The sequence below is a fragment of the Xenopus laevis genome, chromosome 8S (genome assembly GCF_017654675.1).
Source record: "Xenopus laevis strain J_2021 chromosome 8S, Xenopus_laevis_v10.1, whole genome shotgun sequence".
NCBI lineage: Eukaryota > Metazoa > Chordata > Amphibia > Anura > Pipidae > Xenopus > Xenopus laevis.
Window position 1 is genome coordinate 77774435 of NC_054386.1, and position 21497 is coordinate 77795931.

General features: G+C 37.7%; 1 protein-coding gene across 1 annotated transcript; it reads left to right on the forward strand.

Annotated features, from left to right (window-relative positions):
• The first annotated feature begins 246 nt into the window (after positions 1-246).
• Positions 247-20334, forward strand: tmtops.S (multiple tissue opsin S homeolog). The gene is made up of 4 exons (XM_018233838.2): positions 247-891; positions 9266-9594; positions 17526-17762; positions 19045-20334. The coding sequence occupies exons 1-4, from the start codon at positions 507-509 to the stop codon at positions 19267-19269; spliced, it is 1176 nt and encodes a 391-aa protein (XP_018089327.2). The 5' UTR covers positions 247-506; the 3' UTR covers positions 19270-20334.
• Positions 20335-21497: the final 1163 nt, after the last annotated feature.

Below are 21497 nucleotides of genomic sequence, written 5' to 3' on the forward strand. Positions count from 1 at the left end.
CTTTCTGTTAACAGCCCTTCAACAGCATTAACCTCCCAGCCCCTCACTGACAATCTGTCCGCTTCTGTCTGTACAAGTTTAATGGCATTATATAACTACTCTTACAGTGAAGAACATTGCATTCACACACACGTACACAGGGTCAGTAGCATTTTATGATCTCATAAAACAAAAAACAAACAACATCGCTGCATAATGCAAAACTGAGGAGAGTCAATTTCAGATTAAGAAAAGCAGGCCAAAGCTTTGATATACACATAACATTGTCCTGCTCAAGCATTTGGTTACAAGTAGAGATGCAGGCAACAAATATAAATTCCCCAGTCCTACAGGATCATCTCCCACCCTCTCCAGCGTCATTCAAGGCTGCAGGCAAATCCCTGTGAAGGAGGTGGGAGCTTGAGTATCCTCTGCTTTATTCTAGCATCCCCCAGCACACAATATAAGATGACAGACTGTGCTATGGCTGGCAATGCTGTTTGGCTGTATGGGATCTTGTGCAGCCAATGGGCAGAACGAGGAGACAGAAAATAGATGCAATGTTGCTGGCTCTTAACTTGCAGAATGAAAGTTTCTTGCTCAATGTCAGCCACGGGGAGAGTCAAGACTCTTTGCCTCCTGGTCTGAGCCGGACAGCACACAGTATAGTGGCAGTCTGCCTGGGCTGTATCTTGGTACTTGGATCTCTGTACAACTCTTTTGTACTTCTCATATTCGTCAAGTTTACAGCAATCAGGACCCCAATAAACATGATCCTGCTGAACATCAGCATCAGTGACCTATTGGTCTGCATATTTGGGACTCCTTTCAGCTTTGTTTCCAGTGTGTCTGGGAGCTGGCTGCTGGGACAGCAGGGGTGCAAGTGGTATGGATTCTGCAATTCCCTTTTTGGTGAGTATTCCTGGCAGATGGCAAAGCACTTACTGTTTCAGCAGCACTTTCACTGGATTAATCCTCTGCCTGACCTAACTAACCCAGAGGGCATTGCTGTAACATCTTTATTATCATATTTGAACCTTTCTGAATTTACATTCAGAAACATATGAAAAATACAGGTAGGGGATCTCTTATGCAGAATCCAGTATTCTTCCATGCCGTCCATTTTAAGAAAATTATTATAATACAGAAATACTTACAAAAAATAATAATAACACAGTACTGATAGAATAATATCATATTGGTGGCAAAACAAATCTATTGCATTTCTTCACATTTTCTTTTTTTTAGCATTCTGCATAAGAGATCCCATATCTGTACAAGTTTGTTCTCTATGCACAGGTATACATTCACGTGATAAACGCAGATTTATAAATGTATACATATTTTTATTGCAAAGCATGTAAACTATTTGCCTTTCAGATCAGTAGTATAGCAAGCAATAATTTCAGCCTACATACTAACATTAGGTTCTTTGCACAATGTCCATGTGAATAGTATATTATAGTGCAGCACAGAATGCTGTACGGCAGGGTCAGCTAATTCCCATAAAAGGATGTCATCCACATTAATACAAAACAACTTGAGTAACTCAAATTATTATAGATTCCTTTTTAATATTTTAAATCCAGTTTAAAATACATTTGCACATTAGTCATGCATTCCTTTCCCTTTCACTATGAACACTTTTAAAATTCCCTGTGAAAGGCAATACAGAATTCCCCCCAAATTAAGTTTATCTAATGTAATGTTTCTTTCATCTCTGTAGGCTATATGTGTTAAATGCTGTATCTGCCATAGGGAATGTTTGGAGGACTAAAGAAATCTATGATTTTGTTGAATGTGTTTCGAAAGAAGGTGTTTTACAGTCTGATGTAGCTGCACATGTGTAAAAATAATGAAACTGATAAAATCTGACTCATGTTCCGCGCAGTTTAACTCTAAGGAGCCAAAGTACAAGTGTCATGCACCCCAACAAATTGCAGTAACATATGTGGTCAAAAAGGGTGTTTTTATTTGACAATCATAGATATGTTAGTTCATTAGAAATATGAGCTACCGACTATAATTAGAACCTGATGTTAACATAAACATCAACGTGTCCCAGAGGTGCCTCAAAACTAGATAATCTTTCTAAATGTGTCGTTGGATTTTCACATGATCTGGTAAATTTATTATATCAGTTTATGAATAGTTGTATATGTAGAAAAGGGTTACTTGTGATACCTACCAGTGTCCCTTTAAGGATCTCCAAAGACTGGATTGACATGAACAGCTTATTGAAACAAATTTATATATTTACTGTATATATTAAGTAGTATATGAGGTAGGTTGCTGTATGTAGGTGATATATTAGGTAGATTGCTGCATGTGAGTGATATATTTGGTGGATCATATATATCAGTTATATAGTAGCTGGGTTGCTGTATATATTACTGTATGTAAGTGATATATTACATTACTGTATGAGAATGATATATTAGGTGAACTGTTGCAGTAATTGCCTTGAAATGCTGTCACTTTCCCTGACTACCCCAATGAAAACATTTATGGTATTCAAGTATTCAAACCAGTGCTTTGTAACCTCAGCCCTGTAGTTGCTGTACTACAAGTTCCAATATCACCAGCCTTAGAGGTTTATTCTTTATGTGTTAATTTTTAAATACAAGTAACAATTGCAAAAAATGCCTTCTCACCGTCTTTTTTTGGTCGAATTGGTCCGTTTTTGATCGAATAGGTCCGTATTCGGCCGAATTTGAATCGTATGAATCAAAGGAATAGCGAATTAGATCGAATTTGATTCAATGTTTTCCCCAAAAAAACCTTAGATTTTTCAAAGTCCACCTATTGACTCCAAATAGGTTCTAGGAGGTTCCCCATAGGCTAAAACAGCAATTCAGCAGGTTTTAGATGGCGAATGGTCAAAGTCGACACATTTTCAGAATTTTTTTTGAATTCAAATCGAATTTAGACTATTCCCTAATCAAAGTACACAAAAAAAGCTCGAAGTTCGAATTTTTTTCATTCGAAAATTCACCTCGACCTTTGATAAATCTGGCCCTTATAGTAGTAGTGTAGTATTTACACTTTTATAGAGCTAATGCAAAATGGCAGCTGTAAACCATCTTTGTGAAATGGCTACAACTGTTTAAGGGGGTCATTTAATAAAACTCAAAAACTTTGCCTGAATTTAATAACCCCATAGCAATCAATAAAGGTGTTTGCTCTCAAGCAGGAAATCATTAAATGCTACTTGCGAAATGTTTGCTCTTGGTGACTTTGCAACTTTATTACATAACATCCTAAACTAAAATGATATCATTGGATACCGGCAGTTGGTACAGCTATAAAGCAATTTTACAGCAAAGCGACACAAAGCAAATGCAACAATACTATGTAGTGAATAGGCAGTTGCTTTACAGCAGACAGTGGTCAGTACAGCAAATGTTATTATTTGTTTCAGAATCAATTAATTTCAAGTCTGCAGCATTTGATAAATGTGTTTTTGCGTCTATATTCTATCTATTATTATATACATTATGTGACTCATTGTTTTATAGTATTATTCAATATCACACAACTGATATTCCATAGCAGTAGTCAAGGTTATACATATTACTTGGTGTTATAACAGGTACTTCTGTCCACCTTTTTTTCCTTTGAGACAAGGCACAAGGCTTGTAGTAGGCTGGTACAAGGGCCAAATGACTTTAAGGTGATAAGGGGTAATGTAATAAAAGGTGCAAGATTTGCTCCAGGTTCAATAATCTATAGCAACTAATTAATGCTACAGCAAATTAGTATCAACGGATCCAATAACTAAAGCAAACTTTAGACCTGTTATTATAGTATACCCAGTGTAGTCTTAGGGGGTGGCTGTCATGCTGGGCAAGTATCACTCCAACCCAAGAAAAACAACTTAGTGGGGGACTGCAAATCACTAAAATAGGAAGCCTATGAGGCTCTCCCTATTATCTCTTGTTTCACTGCCTCTACCACTGGAAGGGAGACCTGGGTTTCAGGCAGAAATAGTCCTTTGACAAGGACTGCAAGCAGATAGAAAAAGCAGAGCACGTTGATGAGAAATGCAGTGAGAAGTTTGCCCTAGTTGATGGGGCAAAAAAAATCTAAAAAAAACCCCCACAAAACTGTAGCAGATTTCTTAAAAAAAGCATTTATTGGAGTTCCTCAACCTAATTTTTTTTTTTTTTTTGCACTCATACTTTGAGTCATCAATGAACTCATGCTTTAAGTGGCGAATGGCTAGAGACTTAAACCATGGGCTCTCTCCTTAGAATGAAGTGATCCCTGGGAAAACCACAAAATGTCCTTAACACAGTTCATAAGGCGCCAAGCTTCCAAGATCGTCCCTTCCTTATGGGTGCACAATCTCTGAATGCATGTTTCAAGTGTGCAATACTATTTTCTCATGATGCACCATGGGCAATGCCGGTATCTGCACAGGCTATGAGCATGAAGGATCTTGGATAGCCATCCATGCCATGTCTGTCTGAAGAAACATTTCCCCCAAACAGTCCTTGCTGTGTCAGCAGGGAGCCCTGGAATTGTTGGATTGTTTTTGCTTTCCAAAAGTCAGGCTTGACTTCCTCTAGTTGGTGTTCTCTTGCAAACTCTAACATCCAGGTAAATAAAGGGGGTTTTCTAGTTATTTCCCCACCCCAGCGCACAGGAAGGGGGTAGAAAGAAGCGTGACATCTGTGAGACATGTGAGAGAACTGTGGAGTGATACAGTTTTGGAGAAAAAGGGTTTGTATGTTATCCAGCGAATGGAAGAATGCAACGGAGAGCACTGTACAGAACACAGAGCAGTAAATAGTAAATTTCTCCCATTTTGTTTCGCTGAAAAAATTAGCGAAGTTCTCGCTAAAATTTGCGAAATGATGAAAAATTTGTGCAGCTCAAATTGAGTCAATTTTGACGCTGGCGTTAAAGTCAATGGTCATCCGAATAGTATTGGTGCGTTTTGATGCGAGCAACTTTTCTGATGCTTTTCAGTCGCTGGAGTTTCATAAATTTATTCGCTGGTGGCAAATTTGCGCCTGCCAAATTTATTCACCCATCAGTAGCAGTAATGTTATGTGGGGGAATGCTGTGAAATGCCGGACAACCTGTTAGCTAAAGACACGTGCATTGTCGGATTGGGCTGGCGGGACACCGGGAAAAAACCTGGTGGGCCCCTGACTGTCCAGACCTGCTCCTCCCGGTTGCCCCATAAATAAATAAACCTGTGGGTAGTGTTCACGAATGTGTGCGCATCATGACGTAACCGAGCTCCAGAGAATTGGAGGTCGTTGGGCCCTTAAGGCTCCAGTCTAACCCTGGACACATGCATGGGAAATTAATATATACAGTGGTGAATTCTGTGCCAGTTGTAAGGCAGGCAGCTTTCTCTGACCTAAAAACAGTTTCTAAGCTCCATGGATGTCATTTAATGCTGAACTTTTGGGGAGCAGTTGCTATTAAAAGACTTCTTTAGGTCCTGTTCATATTCCCATGCATGGCCACGTTTCATGGAAACCTGTGTTTGATAATTACAGTAATAAAAACTGAACAGTTTTCATATGGTGGTAAAACACAGGACTTTAACCTATAATTGGCACATTTAAACCGCACCATCCACAAAAAGGATAAGGAGGGTCTCAACTTGCAGCTTTTGATTTTAATTCATTAATTTTAATGTTTAATGAATTGTGCACATTTATCCATTACATCAAGAATTTAATCATTTGTGTAGAAATTAATTATAGCTCCATGCAATTATTTTTTGCTATATGAATTTGACTTTACATTAATGGATTGTATTGGGTGAATTAACATATGAATTTGGAGACGAAGGGGGTGGACTTTTTTAGGTCCTTTTTTCAGTCTGGGTAGAAAGAAGAGACACATTGAAATGCCAGCAGGGTCCTTGTCCTTTCTGGAGAAATCAACTACATACGAAGAAGCTCCTTAGCAGGGTGGGATGTCTGGAACACCTTTGCGTGGCTGACCTCTTAGCTCTGTCCATCTTGGAGCCCCAGAGGAGCTACATAGGAGCTTTAATAGCAGCACTGGCACACATCTTATTCACATCTATGGTTTAAAGATGAAACCCACTTTTTTTCTCTGTGTTGTATAATTTGCACAACAGACAGTTGCAGTTCTTGTGGGTGAAGAATTGGTCATATGTTGCCTTAGATGCAAAAATGTAAAGAGAACAAATACTTAAGATGGCATATTTATACAATTGACTCCCTTTATAGCAAATGTATTTTACATGTGCTCAAGACAGCAGTATTATTACTACCTATGCAGACTCTCCATGGAGAGTAATTAGCACCCCAGTCATGCATGCCATTATAAATTACCCTCCGTTTGTACAAAGCAAAGATGAACATTTTCACTTATTTACATTTCAGAAGATTGGGCTTAATGTAATTGACCATACTGAATTGTAATATTAATTAGAATTTGAATTACTTAACATGATATCTTCTATGAAGCAGTTTATTTAAAGTGTCAGTAAAGGGTACACTTTTAGTATATAGAAATATATATATCTATGATAAAAATTGGAGCACTTATGGGATAAATAAGGGAAGTTTCTTTATTGGTGTTTTTTTGGTCCCAGCAAGAGGACCTTTCTCAAGACATCTCAAGCAAACCCACAATCTAAAATAGACGTTTACATTTGAAATTGGTGCCAAACACCCCCCAATAACATCCCAGATATAACCTGAATAAGGGGAGGTGCAAAGCAGAGAAGTAGCAGTCCAGCTCACCAATGGGGGATTCTCTCAGTGGGAAATGAGGCCCAACATATAAAAACATAAAGTTGTAATATATAGAATATATATGTATTTTTTTCTTTATTCAATTGAAATATCGACACTAGGGGGCAGATTTATCAAGGGTCGAATTTCAAAGTACAAAAAACTTCGAATTCGCAGTTTTTTCACTGAATTTGGCAATCCTACGATCGAATAAAAATCGTTCGAATTGAACAATTCGAACAATTTTATCGTATGATCGAAGGATTTTTATTCGATGTGTAAAGACTTAGAAAAAGTTTGAAGAAGGTCCCCATAGGCTAACATAGCAATTCGGCAGATTTGATTTGGCGAAAAATTGAAGTCGAAGTTTATTTAAAGAGACAGTACTTCGACTATCGAATGGTTGAATAGTCGAACGATTTATACTTCGAATCATTCGAATTGAAGTTCGAAGTCGAAGTCGTAGTAGCCTATTTGATGGTCAAAGCATCCAAAAAAATACTTCGAAATTCGAACTTTTTTTACTTCGAAAATTCACTCGAACCTTAGTAAATCTGCCCCTAGGTCTTGTAAATGTGTACATTTCTGTGGTTGTACCCACTTGGACATTCATACAGCTGTGCATTTTTACACATGGCTGGAAGTACAGGTATAGTGGTTAATACTGGTCACAACATTGTGGCTGGGTTGTGTATACACTTTCACTATCTATGCTAGTTAAGTAGCACATCTAAGCTGAGTCTTCTATCTATATTGGATGCTATGTATCCCTGGCTGGCTTATTGTTCTGATAATGCACATTCACTGCATACCTTTCAGTATAGTTTGGGTAAATTTCTGGACATCAGTGACTGCACTCCATTCATTTAATTGACAATTAAATATGTATGTATGTATTTTAATTACAGCTATAATCATGTTGTTGGTGTTTCTGTAATAAAGCTGTAGTTTAGGGTCTGCAAGTAGAAATTAATAACTCACCTCACTAGGGAAGAGACCCTGGTGCACCGCCCTGAGCCCTCAGCACAGGGAGCGGATGAACCGTAAAAACTTTTTGGAGCAGGCACTCAATGAAGGAAATCTTCCACCAGGCAAATACATTTCAAAGTTAAAAGGGTATTGTGCCCACAGCCTTATGCGTTTCGTGATAAACATTTAATTATAGGCTCCATGGGATGGTGTTTCTGTGTTTTATAAGCTTTTGATACACAAGAATAAACATGAATACCCTGTAAATTATAAAAGGTACTTAGGGATGTCATGAATTATAATTGGTTCTTAGAGATGTAATTGGTGACACATGGCTTGCTAGGGGGCACCCCTAGGCCTGCTGTCATTTGTTGCCCCCATACCCTCCCCTTTATTCGCAAAAACTTTCAGAGAAATGAGGCTTAGCGCACCGGAAGTTTAAAAAACGATCTTATCTCCAGCGAATCCCCAGTGTTTCTGAACCAATGTGGGTTTGGTTTGGCAGCATGCCGCCCCCTAAAATCCTGCTGTCCTAGGCCCAGGCCTTGGTGGCCTTTCTGCAAATCCGGGCCTGGGCTTGCTGAAACTTGTGTATTATAAAAAGTTACGTACACCCTGTAAAATATGAGCATGGCCTTGTGAGTTTATATGTTTGTGTATCATGGAACTCCTTGTGAAAATATCCTTATATTTTAGGGGGTAAATGATTCAAATGCAAATTTTGTAACTAAACCTATAAAAATAACTACAGGGAATCCTCGAGCTACATACACCCATATTACATACAACTCACAACGGGGGCTATTACAGTAGCATACAAGGGTTTGCTCGACTTTTCTTAGCATTTAGCTGTAATAAACCACCTGCCCCAATCCCCTCTGGTGTGTGTTGCCTACTGCAGAGCACAGAAAGGTAAAAAAAAACATATATACAGAAAGGTAAAAATAAATACTATGTTAAGACAAACATCTGTCCAATTTGAATTTAAGTAAGTGTAGGGATGGGCGAATTTGACCCATTTTGCCAAAAATTCATTAAAATCCATTAAAGTCTATGGGCGTCAAAACAAGGCGAAAAAATTCGCCCATCCCTAAGTAAATGTGTATGTTTCAACTTACATACACATTCAACTTAAGAACAAACCTACAGATCCTATTTCGTACGTAACCCGGGACTGCCTGTATGTACCAACACCATGTGAGCTGGTATGCTCTGTTGGCTAAACGCCATTAAACATATTTAAACAGTCGCTTTTTCCTGAACCAAGGGTATTGATATGAAGTTATTTCTCTACTTTTCTGGAAAGGCTTTCCACTAAATGCTGGAATATTATTGAATTTGCCACTATTTAAACACAAGAGGATTATTGAGGGTAATCAGACCTTACTTGCAGTCAGTGTTGCAATACATCCCACAAATGGGCTGAGGTCTGATGTTTATGTGCATTTACAATTTGTCTTCTAGACAAATTTTTATGTCTATTATATTTTTTTGTTTGTTCGATTACAATATAACTGATATTTTAAAATATCTTAATGATGAAGTGCATAACAGCTTTTTTATTGTACATTATATTTTTTTTTTAGGATTGGTGTCCATGGTTTCTCTTTCCATGCTCTCCTATGAGCGATACCTTACGGTGTTGAGATGCACGAAAGCGGACATGACCGATTACAAGAAGTCTTGGCTTTGTATAATTGTGTCGTGGCTTTACTCCCTGTGTTGGACCTTGCCACCTCTCTTTGGCTGGAGCAGTTATGGCCTAGAAAGCTCAGGCACCACCTGTTCAGTTGTATGGCATTCAAAATCATCCAATGGCATATCCTACATAGTGTGCCTTTTTCTCTTTTGTTTGGTTCTGCCCCTGCTCGTCATGATGTTTTGCTATGGACACATTGTCAGAGTGATACGAGGGGTAAGTTAATTAGTTAATTCTGTGTTTCTATTGACACTATTCATTCAGTTGAATTTCATTTTATATATATATATATATATATATATATATATATATATATATATATATATATAAAATCTTATCCTTGATAAATGCCCTAATGTGGGCCGAAACGTTGGACACGCGAGTGATGTTTGAATAAACTTTTCTTTGATTGAAAATTTGGTGTGCTGGTCCACTTTGAAGATTATTTGCCTTGATTGACCAAGCACCCACTTCTGACTAACAAGGAAGGAGTGCAGGTACTTTCAGAACATTTATATATATATATATATATTTTGAAAAGAAGGTCAGCACACTCTGTATGTTCAAGGTGAAAAAGTGTTGATTTATTCACACATCATCCGACGTTTCGGTCCCGCATGGGGACCTTTCTCAAGGATACAGTGCAATAACAAAGATACAATTAAATACCCACAATACAGGTACTGGTTCCCAGTAATGCCTTAGTCGTGCCTCCTGCTCTGCCTTTGTCCCTGAAGGCTTGTGATCCAATTTGTAGAAATAGAGCCAGGCACTCGCAGATTTACTGCAAAATAATTTATTACAACGACATGTTTCGGGCGCAGCCCTTTTTCAAGTGATACAAACCCCTTACCCTTTCCACCATTATAAGGAGTGAAGCCCCTCCCCTACACATGATTGAGTGGGTTGGGCCACTGCTAACAGGGAGTCTATAGCCTAGCCCATAAGTATAAACGTAGTGGTGGGTTTAGGATAATAAAGTGCATTTCGTAATAAACAAACAAGGAAAACCATGAGTCTCAGTGAATCAAACAATGTCCATGTGTGAAAATTCCTTCATTTTTTCATATGGTACATCGTATGTGTATAAAAGTCTTTGTTTAGTCCAACTCCCAAGGTATTGCCCGGTAGGCCTACCTAGAAAAAAGGTTGCTGTAAAAACACCCATTCAGCACAGCATACTGCATCATTGTTTTTTCATATTAATACAATACTAATACATTGTTATTAGCCCGGGTACTTGTAACATTAGTTTTATATCTTACCACCATATGAACGGGCTGCAATCTATTCTGTATATTTCATCTGCGGAAAAGAGGAACAGCAGTCAGAATACAGGTAAAGTGAACACTACAAAAAAGGTACAATACTCCAGTGTTCGTTTAAACCAATAGGAACCATACTGTTAAGTCTCTTGATCCATACTGCCTCTCGTTGGAGGAGTAGTTTTTTTATATCACCCCCTCTTTGTGGTTTGCAAACAACTTCAAGGACAAGCCATTTAAGTTGTGACTGGTTATGTTTGTCAATAGCAAAATGTCTGGAAACCGATGTGTCTGTTTGGGTGTTGATTTTATAATTTCTTATGTCAGACTTATGCTCTTTTATTCTTTCTTTTACTGGCCGTATGGTTTGCCCAACGTAGACCTTGCCACACGGGCATTTTAAAAGATACACTACCCCACTGGTTTCACAAGTTGCGTAATGTTTTAAGGAAATTTTGTTTCCTTTAGTTGGATGGCAGAATGACTCCCCTTTCACTACTGAGGCACAACATACACACCCGAGGCATGGAAAAGTACCTTTTCTCTCTGGTCCTTGGAAAAGAACCATTTGTCTTGATTTCCTTTTTGGTTCTGCTGCACATAGACGATCCCTTATTGTGCGTCCCTTTTTATAACAGAAAAGTGGGGGCTCTGCACACACCTTGTGCAGTGTTTTATCACCTTGTAGAATGGGCCAAAATCTCTTAACTATTTTTTCCACCTGGTTACTCTTGTCTATCCTTATCTGAAGCAATTCTCCGAGCTCTTAGGAATTGCCCCTTTGGTATACCTGAAATGCATTTTTTATTGTGAAAGCTTGAATGATTCAGGAGGCTATTTCTATCGGTAGCCTTCCTGTACAGATTTGTAGTTATGGACCCATTCTCAATGGTTAAATTCACATCCAGAAAATTTAAGTTTTTTTTAGCTGTTTCTGTGGTGAATTTAATCGTGGGGTGGTTTGTATTTGCCTCATTTACCATCTCGTTAAACAGTGATACATCTCCTTTCCATAACACTAAAATATCATCCACAAAGCGGAGGTACAACAAAATATGGTTCTTGTATCGATGATTAAGAAAAAATTCTTGCTCCAATTTGTGAACAAACAAGTTAGCAAATGAGGGGGCGACTGCTGCCCCCATAGACGTGCCTTGGCATTGCCAATAGTACTCATTTTCGAATCTGAAATAATTTCTTTTAAGTACCATAGTAAGGCAGTCCAACAAAAAGTATATCATAGTGTTAGGGAGATTGGTGTTCAACAACGCCTCTTCTACATATCGGAGACCCTCATCTTGTGGAATAGAGGTGTAGAGGCTAACTATGTCGATACTGCATAGGGTAACATCTTCACCTATGTAGTCTAGAGCCAGTAGTTTATTTAACAAATCGTTAGTGTCCAAGAGGCAACATGGTATCTGTTTTACAAGTGGTTGCAAGTACTGGTCAACGTACTTAGCCAAAGGCTCTAACACTGAGCTATTTCCAGACACAATAGGGCGCCCAGGGGGATTCACTAACGATTTGTGTATCTTGGGTAAAAGGTACAAAGCTGGAGTACGTGGATGTTCAACACAAAGGAATTCTTTTGTCTTAATGGGTATCACGTTGTTCACACATGCATCATTAACTAGACCGTATATTTCTTTCTGGATATCTATTAATGGATCTTTACCTATTGGTTTGTAGTGCCCAGGTGTCTGAAGTTGTCTCATTACCTCTGTAATATACATAACTTTATCCATAACAACAATTGCCCCACCCTTATCAGCCTTTTTTACAATGATGTCATCATTATTTTGAAGGGATACTAAGGCGGCTTGTTCACTTTTTGTCAAGTTATTAGTATATTTTAGCGGTTTCTCCCAGATCTCTCTAACACCATTAGTCACCACCTTCTCAAATGCAATAAGTGACTCATTCTGTATCATGGGTATATATGTACTCTTTTTCCTTAAATCTTTTTGTACCCCCATATTAGGGCTTGGTTCCCCAAAACACATTTTTAATTTAAGGGCCCTTAGAAATTTCTGAAAATCAATCTCCCAGTCTAGGAAGTCACTTTTATGCGTGGGGATATACCCCAAGCCTTTATTCAGCAGTGAAAGTTCCGCCAAAGTTAATGTATGGGAGGATATATTAATTACTAAATCAGTTACCTCTGTTGCTTTCTGCGGCTCGGATATTCCTCTCGGGGCAGTGGTGCTTTTGGATCCTTTCTTTTGTTTTTGACGGACTTGTCCAGTCCCTCTTGTTCTAAAAAATGAACTGACGGAGCGGTGCTGCTTTCGCTGCCACTATGGAGGTCCAACTGACTTGATCCGATGGAACTTGTATCTGTGGAGTTGTCCCTTGGTCTGTATGCGCCTCCTCTTCTTTGTCGGTAGGTGCGCCTGTAGTGCCCTACTGGCCGGTCCTAAAATTACCACAAAAAACACGAGGATCCCCTTTGTAAGTTTATACCATCACAAGAGTAACCAGGTGGAAAAAATAGTTAAGAGATTTTGGCCCATTCTACAAGGTGATAAAACACTGCACAAGGTGTGTGCAGAGCCCCCACTTTTCTGTTATAAAAAGGGACGCACAATAAGGGATCGTCTATGTGCAGCAGAACCAAAAAGGAAATCAAGACAAATGGTTCTTTTCCAAGGACCAGAGAGAAAAGGTACTTTTCCATGCCTCGGGTGTGTATGTTGTGCCTCAGTAGTGAAAGGGGAGTCATTCTGCCATCCAACTAAAGGAAACAAAATTTCCTTAAAACATTACGCAACTTGTGAAACCAGTGGGGTAGTGTATCTTTTAAAATGCCCGTGTGGCAAGGTCTACGTTGGGCAAACCATACGGCCAGTAAAAGAAAGAATAAAAGAGCATAAGTCTGACATAAGAAATTATAAAATCAACACCCAAACAGACACATCGGTTTCCAGACATTTTGCTATTGACAAACATAACCAGTCACAACTTAAATGGCTTGTCCTTGAAGTTGTTTGCAAACCACAAAGAGGGGGTGATATAAAAAAACTACTCCTCCAACGAGAGGCAGTATGGATCAAGAGACTTAACAGTATGGTTCCTATTGGTTTAAACGAACACTGGAGTATTGTACCTTTTTTGTAGTGTTCACTTTACCTGTATTCTGACTGCTGTTCCTCTTTTCCGCAGATGAAATATACAGAATAGATTGCAGCCCGTTCATATGGTGGTAAGATATAAAACTAATGTTACAAGTACCCGGGCTAATAACAATGTATTAGTATTGTATTAATATGAAAAAACAATGATGCAGTATGCTGTGCTGAATGGGTGTTTTTACAGCAACCTTTTTTCTAGGTAGGCCTACCGGGCAATACCTTGGGAGTTGGACTAAACAAAGACTTTTATACACATACGATGTACCATATGAAAAATGAAGGAATTTTCACACATGGACATTGTTTGATTCACTGAGACTCATGGTTTTCCTTGTTTGTTTATTACGAAATGCACTTTATTATCCTAAACCCACCACTACGTTTATACTTATGGGCTAGGCTATAGACTCCCTGTTAGCAGTGGCCCAACCCACTCAATCATGTGTAGGGGAGGGGCTTCACTCCTTATAATGGTGGAAAGGGTAAGGGGTTTGTATCACTTGAAAAAGGGCTGCGCCCGAAACATGTCGTTGTAATAAATTATTTTGCAGTAAATCTGCGAGTGCCTGGCTCTATTTCTACAATTAAATACCCACCCCCCAGTGAAGTTTGGGCGCCAAAAATGATGTCACCAGTCCATATAAGGCATGTAAGTCCATCCCTGTCTCAGTTTGCCATGCGGGACCGAAACGTCGGATGATGTGTGAATAAATCAACACTTTTTCACCTTGAACATACAGAGTGTGCTGACCTTCTTTTCAATATTGCTACAAACTTGGTCGTGCACCTCTGGCTTCGTCTATGACCGAGTGCAGGCACTGTCTGATATTATATAATATATATATATATATATATATATTATATATATATATATATATATATATATACATACATATATATATATATATATATATATATACATACATATATATATCTATACATATATATATATATATATACATAAATATATATATACATATATATACACACACACATATATATATATATATACACTTTTGGGGGATGCCAGCACTCACGATATAAGGTGATAAATCGCCTGGGAGCACGATCAGCAAATTAAATAATACAAAACAAAGAAGAGGACCAGCACTCACAGGACTTAGAAAAATCAAATAAAAATGTATTTAAGAACTATGGACTGACGTTTCGGCCCGTCTAGGGCCTTTCTCAAAGAAACGTCAGTCCATAGTTCTTGAATAAATTTTTATTTGATTTTTCTAAGTCCTGTGAGTGCTGATCCTCTTCATTGTTTTATATATATATATATATATATATATATATATATATATATATATATATATATATATATATATATATATATATATATATATATATATATATATATATATATATATATATATATATATATATATATATATATATATATATCCCAATACTCGGGGGCAGATTTACTAAGGGTCGAATTTAGAAGTTAAAAAAACTTCGGAAATTTACCCTCGAATTAAAAGAACGACTTTTAGCGATCTATCGAAGGATTTCTATTCGATCAAAAAAAAAAAACTTAGAAAAGTGCTGTGGAAGCTCCCTATAGGGGAGCTTTAAGTAGCTTTAATTTGGCGAAGTATGAAGTCGAAGTTTTTTTTAAAGAGACAGTACTTTGATCATCGAATGGTAGAATATTCAAACGATTTTTACTTCGAATCGTTAGAATTGAAGTCGAATGGTCGGATATAGCCTATTTGATGGTCGAAGTGCCCAAAAATTTACTTTGCAATTCGAACTTTTTTAACTTCGAAAATTCACTCGAGCTTAGTAAATCTGCCCCTCAACGTCTGGGTGCTGGTTTAACTAAGGATAAATATCAAACACAAAACATACCGCACTCTCAGGCCTTCTTATAGTGAAAAAGATTATTTGTTTATTTCGACGTTTCGGCTTGTAACTTAAGCCGTCCTTGAGGACATGTGGTTTGTTGTTGTGTTTGTTATTGTTTATTATTACAGAGAAAAAGGAAATAACTTTTACAAATGTGGATTATTTGGATAAAATGGAGTCTATGGCAGATGGCCTTTCTGTAATTTGGAGCTAGAATCTAAATCGCCGGCAGGGTGGCACTTGGAGCACTTTGTTTTCCTAAGTCCCCCGAAGTTGCTTCACGAGGAAACTTCGGACGACTTCGGAAAACGAATCACTCCGAGTGCCATCCCCGCCGGCGATGTAGATTCTAGCCGCCAGGAAAGCTTTTTGGGGAGATTAGTCGATTGAAGAAGAGGCGATTAGTCACCGGGCGACTAAATCTCCTCGAATCTTAACGTGTGTCTCTGCCCTTAGGTGATATATGGGTAATTTACCAGACCTCCAGTTGTGTTTTTACGTCAGGTAATCCAAGTATATTCAAGGGGTGCTGAGCATGAACACCCATATGGTCTGGGATCTTTACTGACATATTCACTTGTCTTAACTCCAGTATTTAATTATTAATTAACAACACTTAACTCTTAGATGCCTATTTATCAAAGGTCGAATTTTGAATTCATTCGAGTTTTTTTTAACTCTAATAAATTAGAATATACTCAAACTTCGACTGGGAGGTTATTTAAGAGAAAAATAGAATATTTTGCAATATATGGACAAACAATCCCTGTTTTGTTTAAAGGGTAAGGCATTTTTCGGTAGCAGTATGCACAAAGTGTCTCTGTCTTAAATATGTTGATAATGGGTTGAGTGCAGAGGAATCTTGTATTTGTCTATATGTATTTTGTGGTCACACCCTCATTGCACCCCCGCCTAATGATTTTAAAAACTAGTGGTGAGCACAACTTTCCCTTGTTTGTTATAGTTCTACAGGAGCAGTGACCAGCTCCATGTTGTAGCTCCCACCCCCTCCAACTATAGTCAGGTGATCCCACTGGTGTCTAATAAAAGGGCAGCCAAGTTTGGGAGTTTTACTTTGAAAGCAGCTAGTAAGTTGCAGGTAAAACGTGTTCGTCCCTTTTATAAAATGTATAATGAAACCATAGAATTCTTAATGAATCAAATGAAAATTGAGCATAGGACTGGCCAGATATGGGATGACTTTGACGTAGTTGGCCAGCTTAAATATATTGCAATATATGGACAAACAATCCCTGTTTTGTTTAAAGGGTAAGGCATTTTTCAGGTAGCAGTATGCACAAAGTGTCTCTGTCTTAAATATGTTGATAATGGGTTGAGTGCAGAGGAATCTTGTATTTGTCTATATATATATATATATATATACTGTATATAAATTGGATGAATATTACTGACTCAAAAAACTTGAATCAAATCCAATTCAAATAAACTAAAATTGAGTTTTTTCTCTGAAAAAAAACTTGAATGTCAGGAAGGATAATAACACCTTCAAATTGGTCACTGGACCTCTCCCATTGACTTATACATGAACTCGACAGGTATAAGGTGGCGAATAGTTGAATTCAAATTATTCCCAAGGTATAGGTTTGATAAATCTCGAAATTAAAATTCAAATCGAATTTGGATAATTCCCCCATTTAAATTTGAGAGTTTTGACCAAAAAAAAATCAAACAAATCTGCCCCTTAAAGTATAAAATCAGTAGGAATAAATAATAATATGCTCTACAATAGGAGTAAATGAAAGAGGACCTAAAATTAACCAGAACCAGCCAATAAAAATAAATAAAGCAACTGGGTATTCTATATGTGTTTCTTTGAAACCTTTTGAAACGATTGTATCTGCACTGTTTATGCTTCTGTTACCTCTCTTAGCAGGTCTGTAGGATCAACATGACTACAGCTCAGAAGAGGGAACACCGCTTACTTTTTATGGTGGTCTGCATGGTCACCTGCTATCTGCTGTGCTGGATGCCCTATGGTTTAGTCTCTTTGATGACAGCATTCGGGAAACCTGGAATGATCACACCAACAGTTAGCATTATACCCTCCATTTTAGCCAAGAGCAGCACCTTTATTAACCCATTAATTTACATCTTCATGAACAAACAGGTAAGGCTTATGTGAAAATAAAAAGATAGATTACTATTGTGATTACTGTGATGCCTGGAGATCGTATCTCACTGAAATCTCACTGAAATCCACTGGACACATATATTCCAGCCAAAGGATAAAAAATGTTTAAAGGAGACATATATTAAAAACCAGAGTGTGCCAGTGCATTATACTCTTTTAATTATAGAAGAAATGTGCTGAAAAAAGTAGTGTTTTGGGCTGATCTTGTCGGTGCTATATAAATAAATGATGATGATGACGATTTATTGAAATTTCTGCAAAAACCCTACTAGTCCCACCCATCTGTTCCACTTCCTGCTCCAGGCTGTGAAGGAGAGCCGACTGCACTCGGCTCACTGCGCTGTAGGATAGGAACCAGTTTTAAAGATAATATAAATCTTTAATGCAGTGTGAGACCAGTACCATATATTATTCATAATTGCTTACACGACTGGGAAATTCTTCAGCAGGTATTCACTGGGTTACCATTTGGAAGCAAAGGTCTGATCAGTTATTATGGGTTACAAACTTTGCATTTGTATTTCCTAAGGCAGTGTTTTCCGAAAACTTGAGTCTGGCCTTCTGGGGTACAAGGAGCATTGGTAGGGATGTAGTAACAAAATAAACCAGTAGCTGTTTGGTTCTACATGTGTTGCACTTGATCAGTTGCAATAGAAAGTTACTTCCCCTTCTAGTATAGGTCAGGTAACAAATATTAACAAGAATTGTCTTGTGCAAATGAGGGCTCAGTGGTTTAAATATATATTATATCCAACATAATTTAACATATACTTTGCCATTTTACATATGTTCTCCCCAAAGGGGCACCTACTGATGCCTGAGGTCACATTTGGGCATCAGGTGACAGGTCTTCATTTTGTAAAATAGTATGGATACCTGAATACAATTAATTATCTGATATGTTCTAGGATACCAATGCATGAATATAATAATATATAATATAATATAATAAGAAAACAACTGAAAGTCCCATTAAAATAGATTTAATTACCTATGGATCTAGATAAGAACGTATTAATGCAACCAGGGTAAAGCTATACTTAGCAGTTTTGTTGCCTGCAACTTTGCTGCATTTTAATAGGGCAATGCATTGAGGTCATATATTCTGGTGCAGAGAATATATCAAAGGAGATACATAAAGAGGGAGAATGTCATTTTGACCTTTGTGTTTCATTTTATTTGTCTAAAATTACAAGCATAAGATTTTACCTGATTATTCTTGTCTTTGTTTATCAATCAATATTTTTTTTCTCTCCAGTTTTACAGATGTTTTATAGCATTAATCAAATGTGAATCGGGCCCTCACCACACTGAGACTTTCTCTACTTCTCGACAAAGCAGGGAGATACGGTTGGAAACGAGGTGCAAAGTTCAGAGCAGAATCTTTTATAGACACAAAGCCAGAAGGACAAAGGACACAACATCTTCACCAGAAATGCAAAGGAAATTGACTCTAACAGTACATTACAGGGATGATAGATGAGTTTTAATGTCAGACCTCCTGCTAGATAATTACAGTACTGCTGTGTAAATTACAAGAAAGACATCGGCAATTTAAAATATAAGGATAAAACAGGCTCTCATTTAATGAATCAACCGTCTTTGATAATAACAGTAATAACCAAGATCAAAATAGTGTTCCATATATCCCACAATCCTATAATTCTGTGAGTTATAGTCAACGCATTTTTCTCTAAGAGGAGAAAAACTGTACTTGTATCTCTCAGCCTGACAGCAATTAGCAGATATTATGTATGTCACTCTTAACATAAATTCAGAGTAAACTACAAAATCAATTTCTAATCTCTCCACCCCTACCCACGCGCAAGGTTCCGAATTCTTATATATTGACCTTAAGAATGTTTCAGCTTGACTGATCTGTATCTATCACATTTGCTGGGCACCAGTGAATCTGTCTCTATGTCGGGTAGACAAACTGTCAATAAGAGGCAAAAAACGTTCAATTACCGGTGAAATTCTGCTGTGACAGGAGTTTGTCAACCAAGGAGATTCAGTAGTTCCCAGCTTTCAGTTTCCTTATTGTATAAAAGTACATATGTATGAGTAACGTGCATACATACAGCTTTTGTGAATAGAGAGCCTCAAAGGAAACCTTTGTGTGAATATGTGTTACTATTGACTGTTTTACCCAGGGCAAGGTGAGTGCTACAATAATAACTAAATATAGTCAAATAAATTAGGAAGCTTTGTAGAATTGCGCTGCATTCTGAAGTGGCACACAAGGTGGACCATGTCTTATAAGACAACCTTGCTAATCATAAGGAACATCTGCACACAATAATGAGCTCATGTATAAACACTGGACAAATTTCCACTCGGGCAATGCCCAGGCTGGGGATCCAGGCAAATATTAAGTAAGCTCCTTTGGTTCTTCATAAAACCTGTGGGTGCAGATACTGCCTGCCATAGGTTGATGACTATTACAGTGTACCCAAGAAAGCTATTGGAGGAACACATGAATGCCTACATATATATTTATATGTATGTATTTCAGACATGGCATTTTCATCGGAGGCAACATTAATGGTTCTTTACCCTCAGGGCCGTGAAGCTGTATAATGATGATGATGCAATAACATTCTCTTAATCCATTTAGGTACCAGTGTCAAATATATGTGTATATAAATATCATATATACACATATATTTAACACTGGTCCCTAAAAGGATTAAGAAAATGTTATTGCATCATCATCATTGTACAGCTCCATGGCCCTGAGGGTAAAGAACCATTTATGTTGCCTCCGATGAAAATGCCATATCTAAAATATAAAGACGTGGCCTCTTGTCCTCTGTTCATTATTGAGAGAAAATAGCTTCCTTACTACTTGTCTATTTGCAATGCAATTACAGATACTGGAAATACTATCTGAAAACTGAATACACAGAAGCTGAGAGTTTTGTGGATTTGAGGATAATTTGTGTTCCTTCCCTCTGACCCCCTAACTTTTTTCCAATCAGGAACTGAAATCAGAAGTCAGCGCAAGTAATATCTATAACTTTATGGACCGTCCAGATTGGCACCAGCACACTAAAACGAAAGCCTCAGGTCCTGAGAATTCCAGAAAAGGAAACCTGTACCAATAAGCCCTGTAACATGTGAATAAGACTGGAGTTTTGTTTTTTCTTCATACTGGAATTGGTACCAAACTATCCCTTTTACAATGGGACTTATAATGTGCTCTTTGGGTTGTTGACCTGTAATTAAGCTGATTAAACTCTTTGAAATATAATCAGCATTTTACATAGTTATGCTTTTGAAATAAGAAACAAAAATACTATACTTTTTGCTACTAATATAAGCATACCAAGCTTTCGGAACATTCACCAAACTCATCATCGGTCCATTTACATGTTGCCTTTAGTCTTCATTTGTTTAATGGACTTGCTCTCTTTTCACATTCAGTTGCATGGATGGTTGAATGAAACCTTACTGTCCACAGTTAAGGCACAGGTACTTGAACTTGCAGCAACAATACATTATTATGCCTACCCAAAAAATACAGTATGTGTGTGAGGGCCTAGACAAAGGCTAAACAGAGTGCGTCCAGTGGAAATCTAATTTGAACAAAGATACTATATTTAGCTGTGCAGAGATGATCAACATCTTTCTTTTTGAGATGATTATCTAAAAATAATTCTTGCAAACGAAAAGCGTTAGTTCCAAAATCTGCTGCCAGATAAAACAGTG

What these genes read in the sequence shown, in the direction of transcription:
- tmtops.S (XM_018233838.2), top strand. Translation starts at nt 507, where the DNA reads ATGGGCAGAACGAGGAGACAGAAAATAGATGCAATGTTGCTGGCTCTT. An exon ending in TTGTCAGAGTGATACGAGGG is followed by an intron (nt 9,595 to 17,525) that starts GTAAGTTAATTA and finishes TACCTCTCTTAG; the next exon opens with CAGGTCTGTAGGATCAACAT. An exon ending in ACATCTTCATGAACAAACAG is followed by an intron (nt 17,763 to 19,044) that starts GTAAGGCTTATG and finishes TTTTCTCTCCAG; the next exon opens with TTTTACAGATGTTTTATAGC.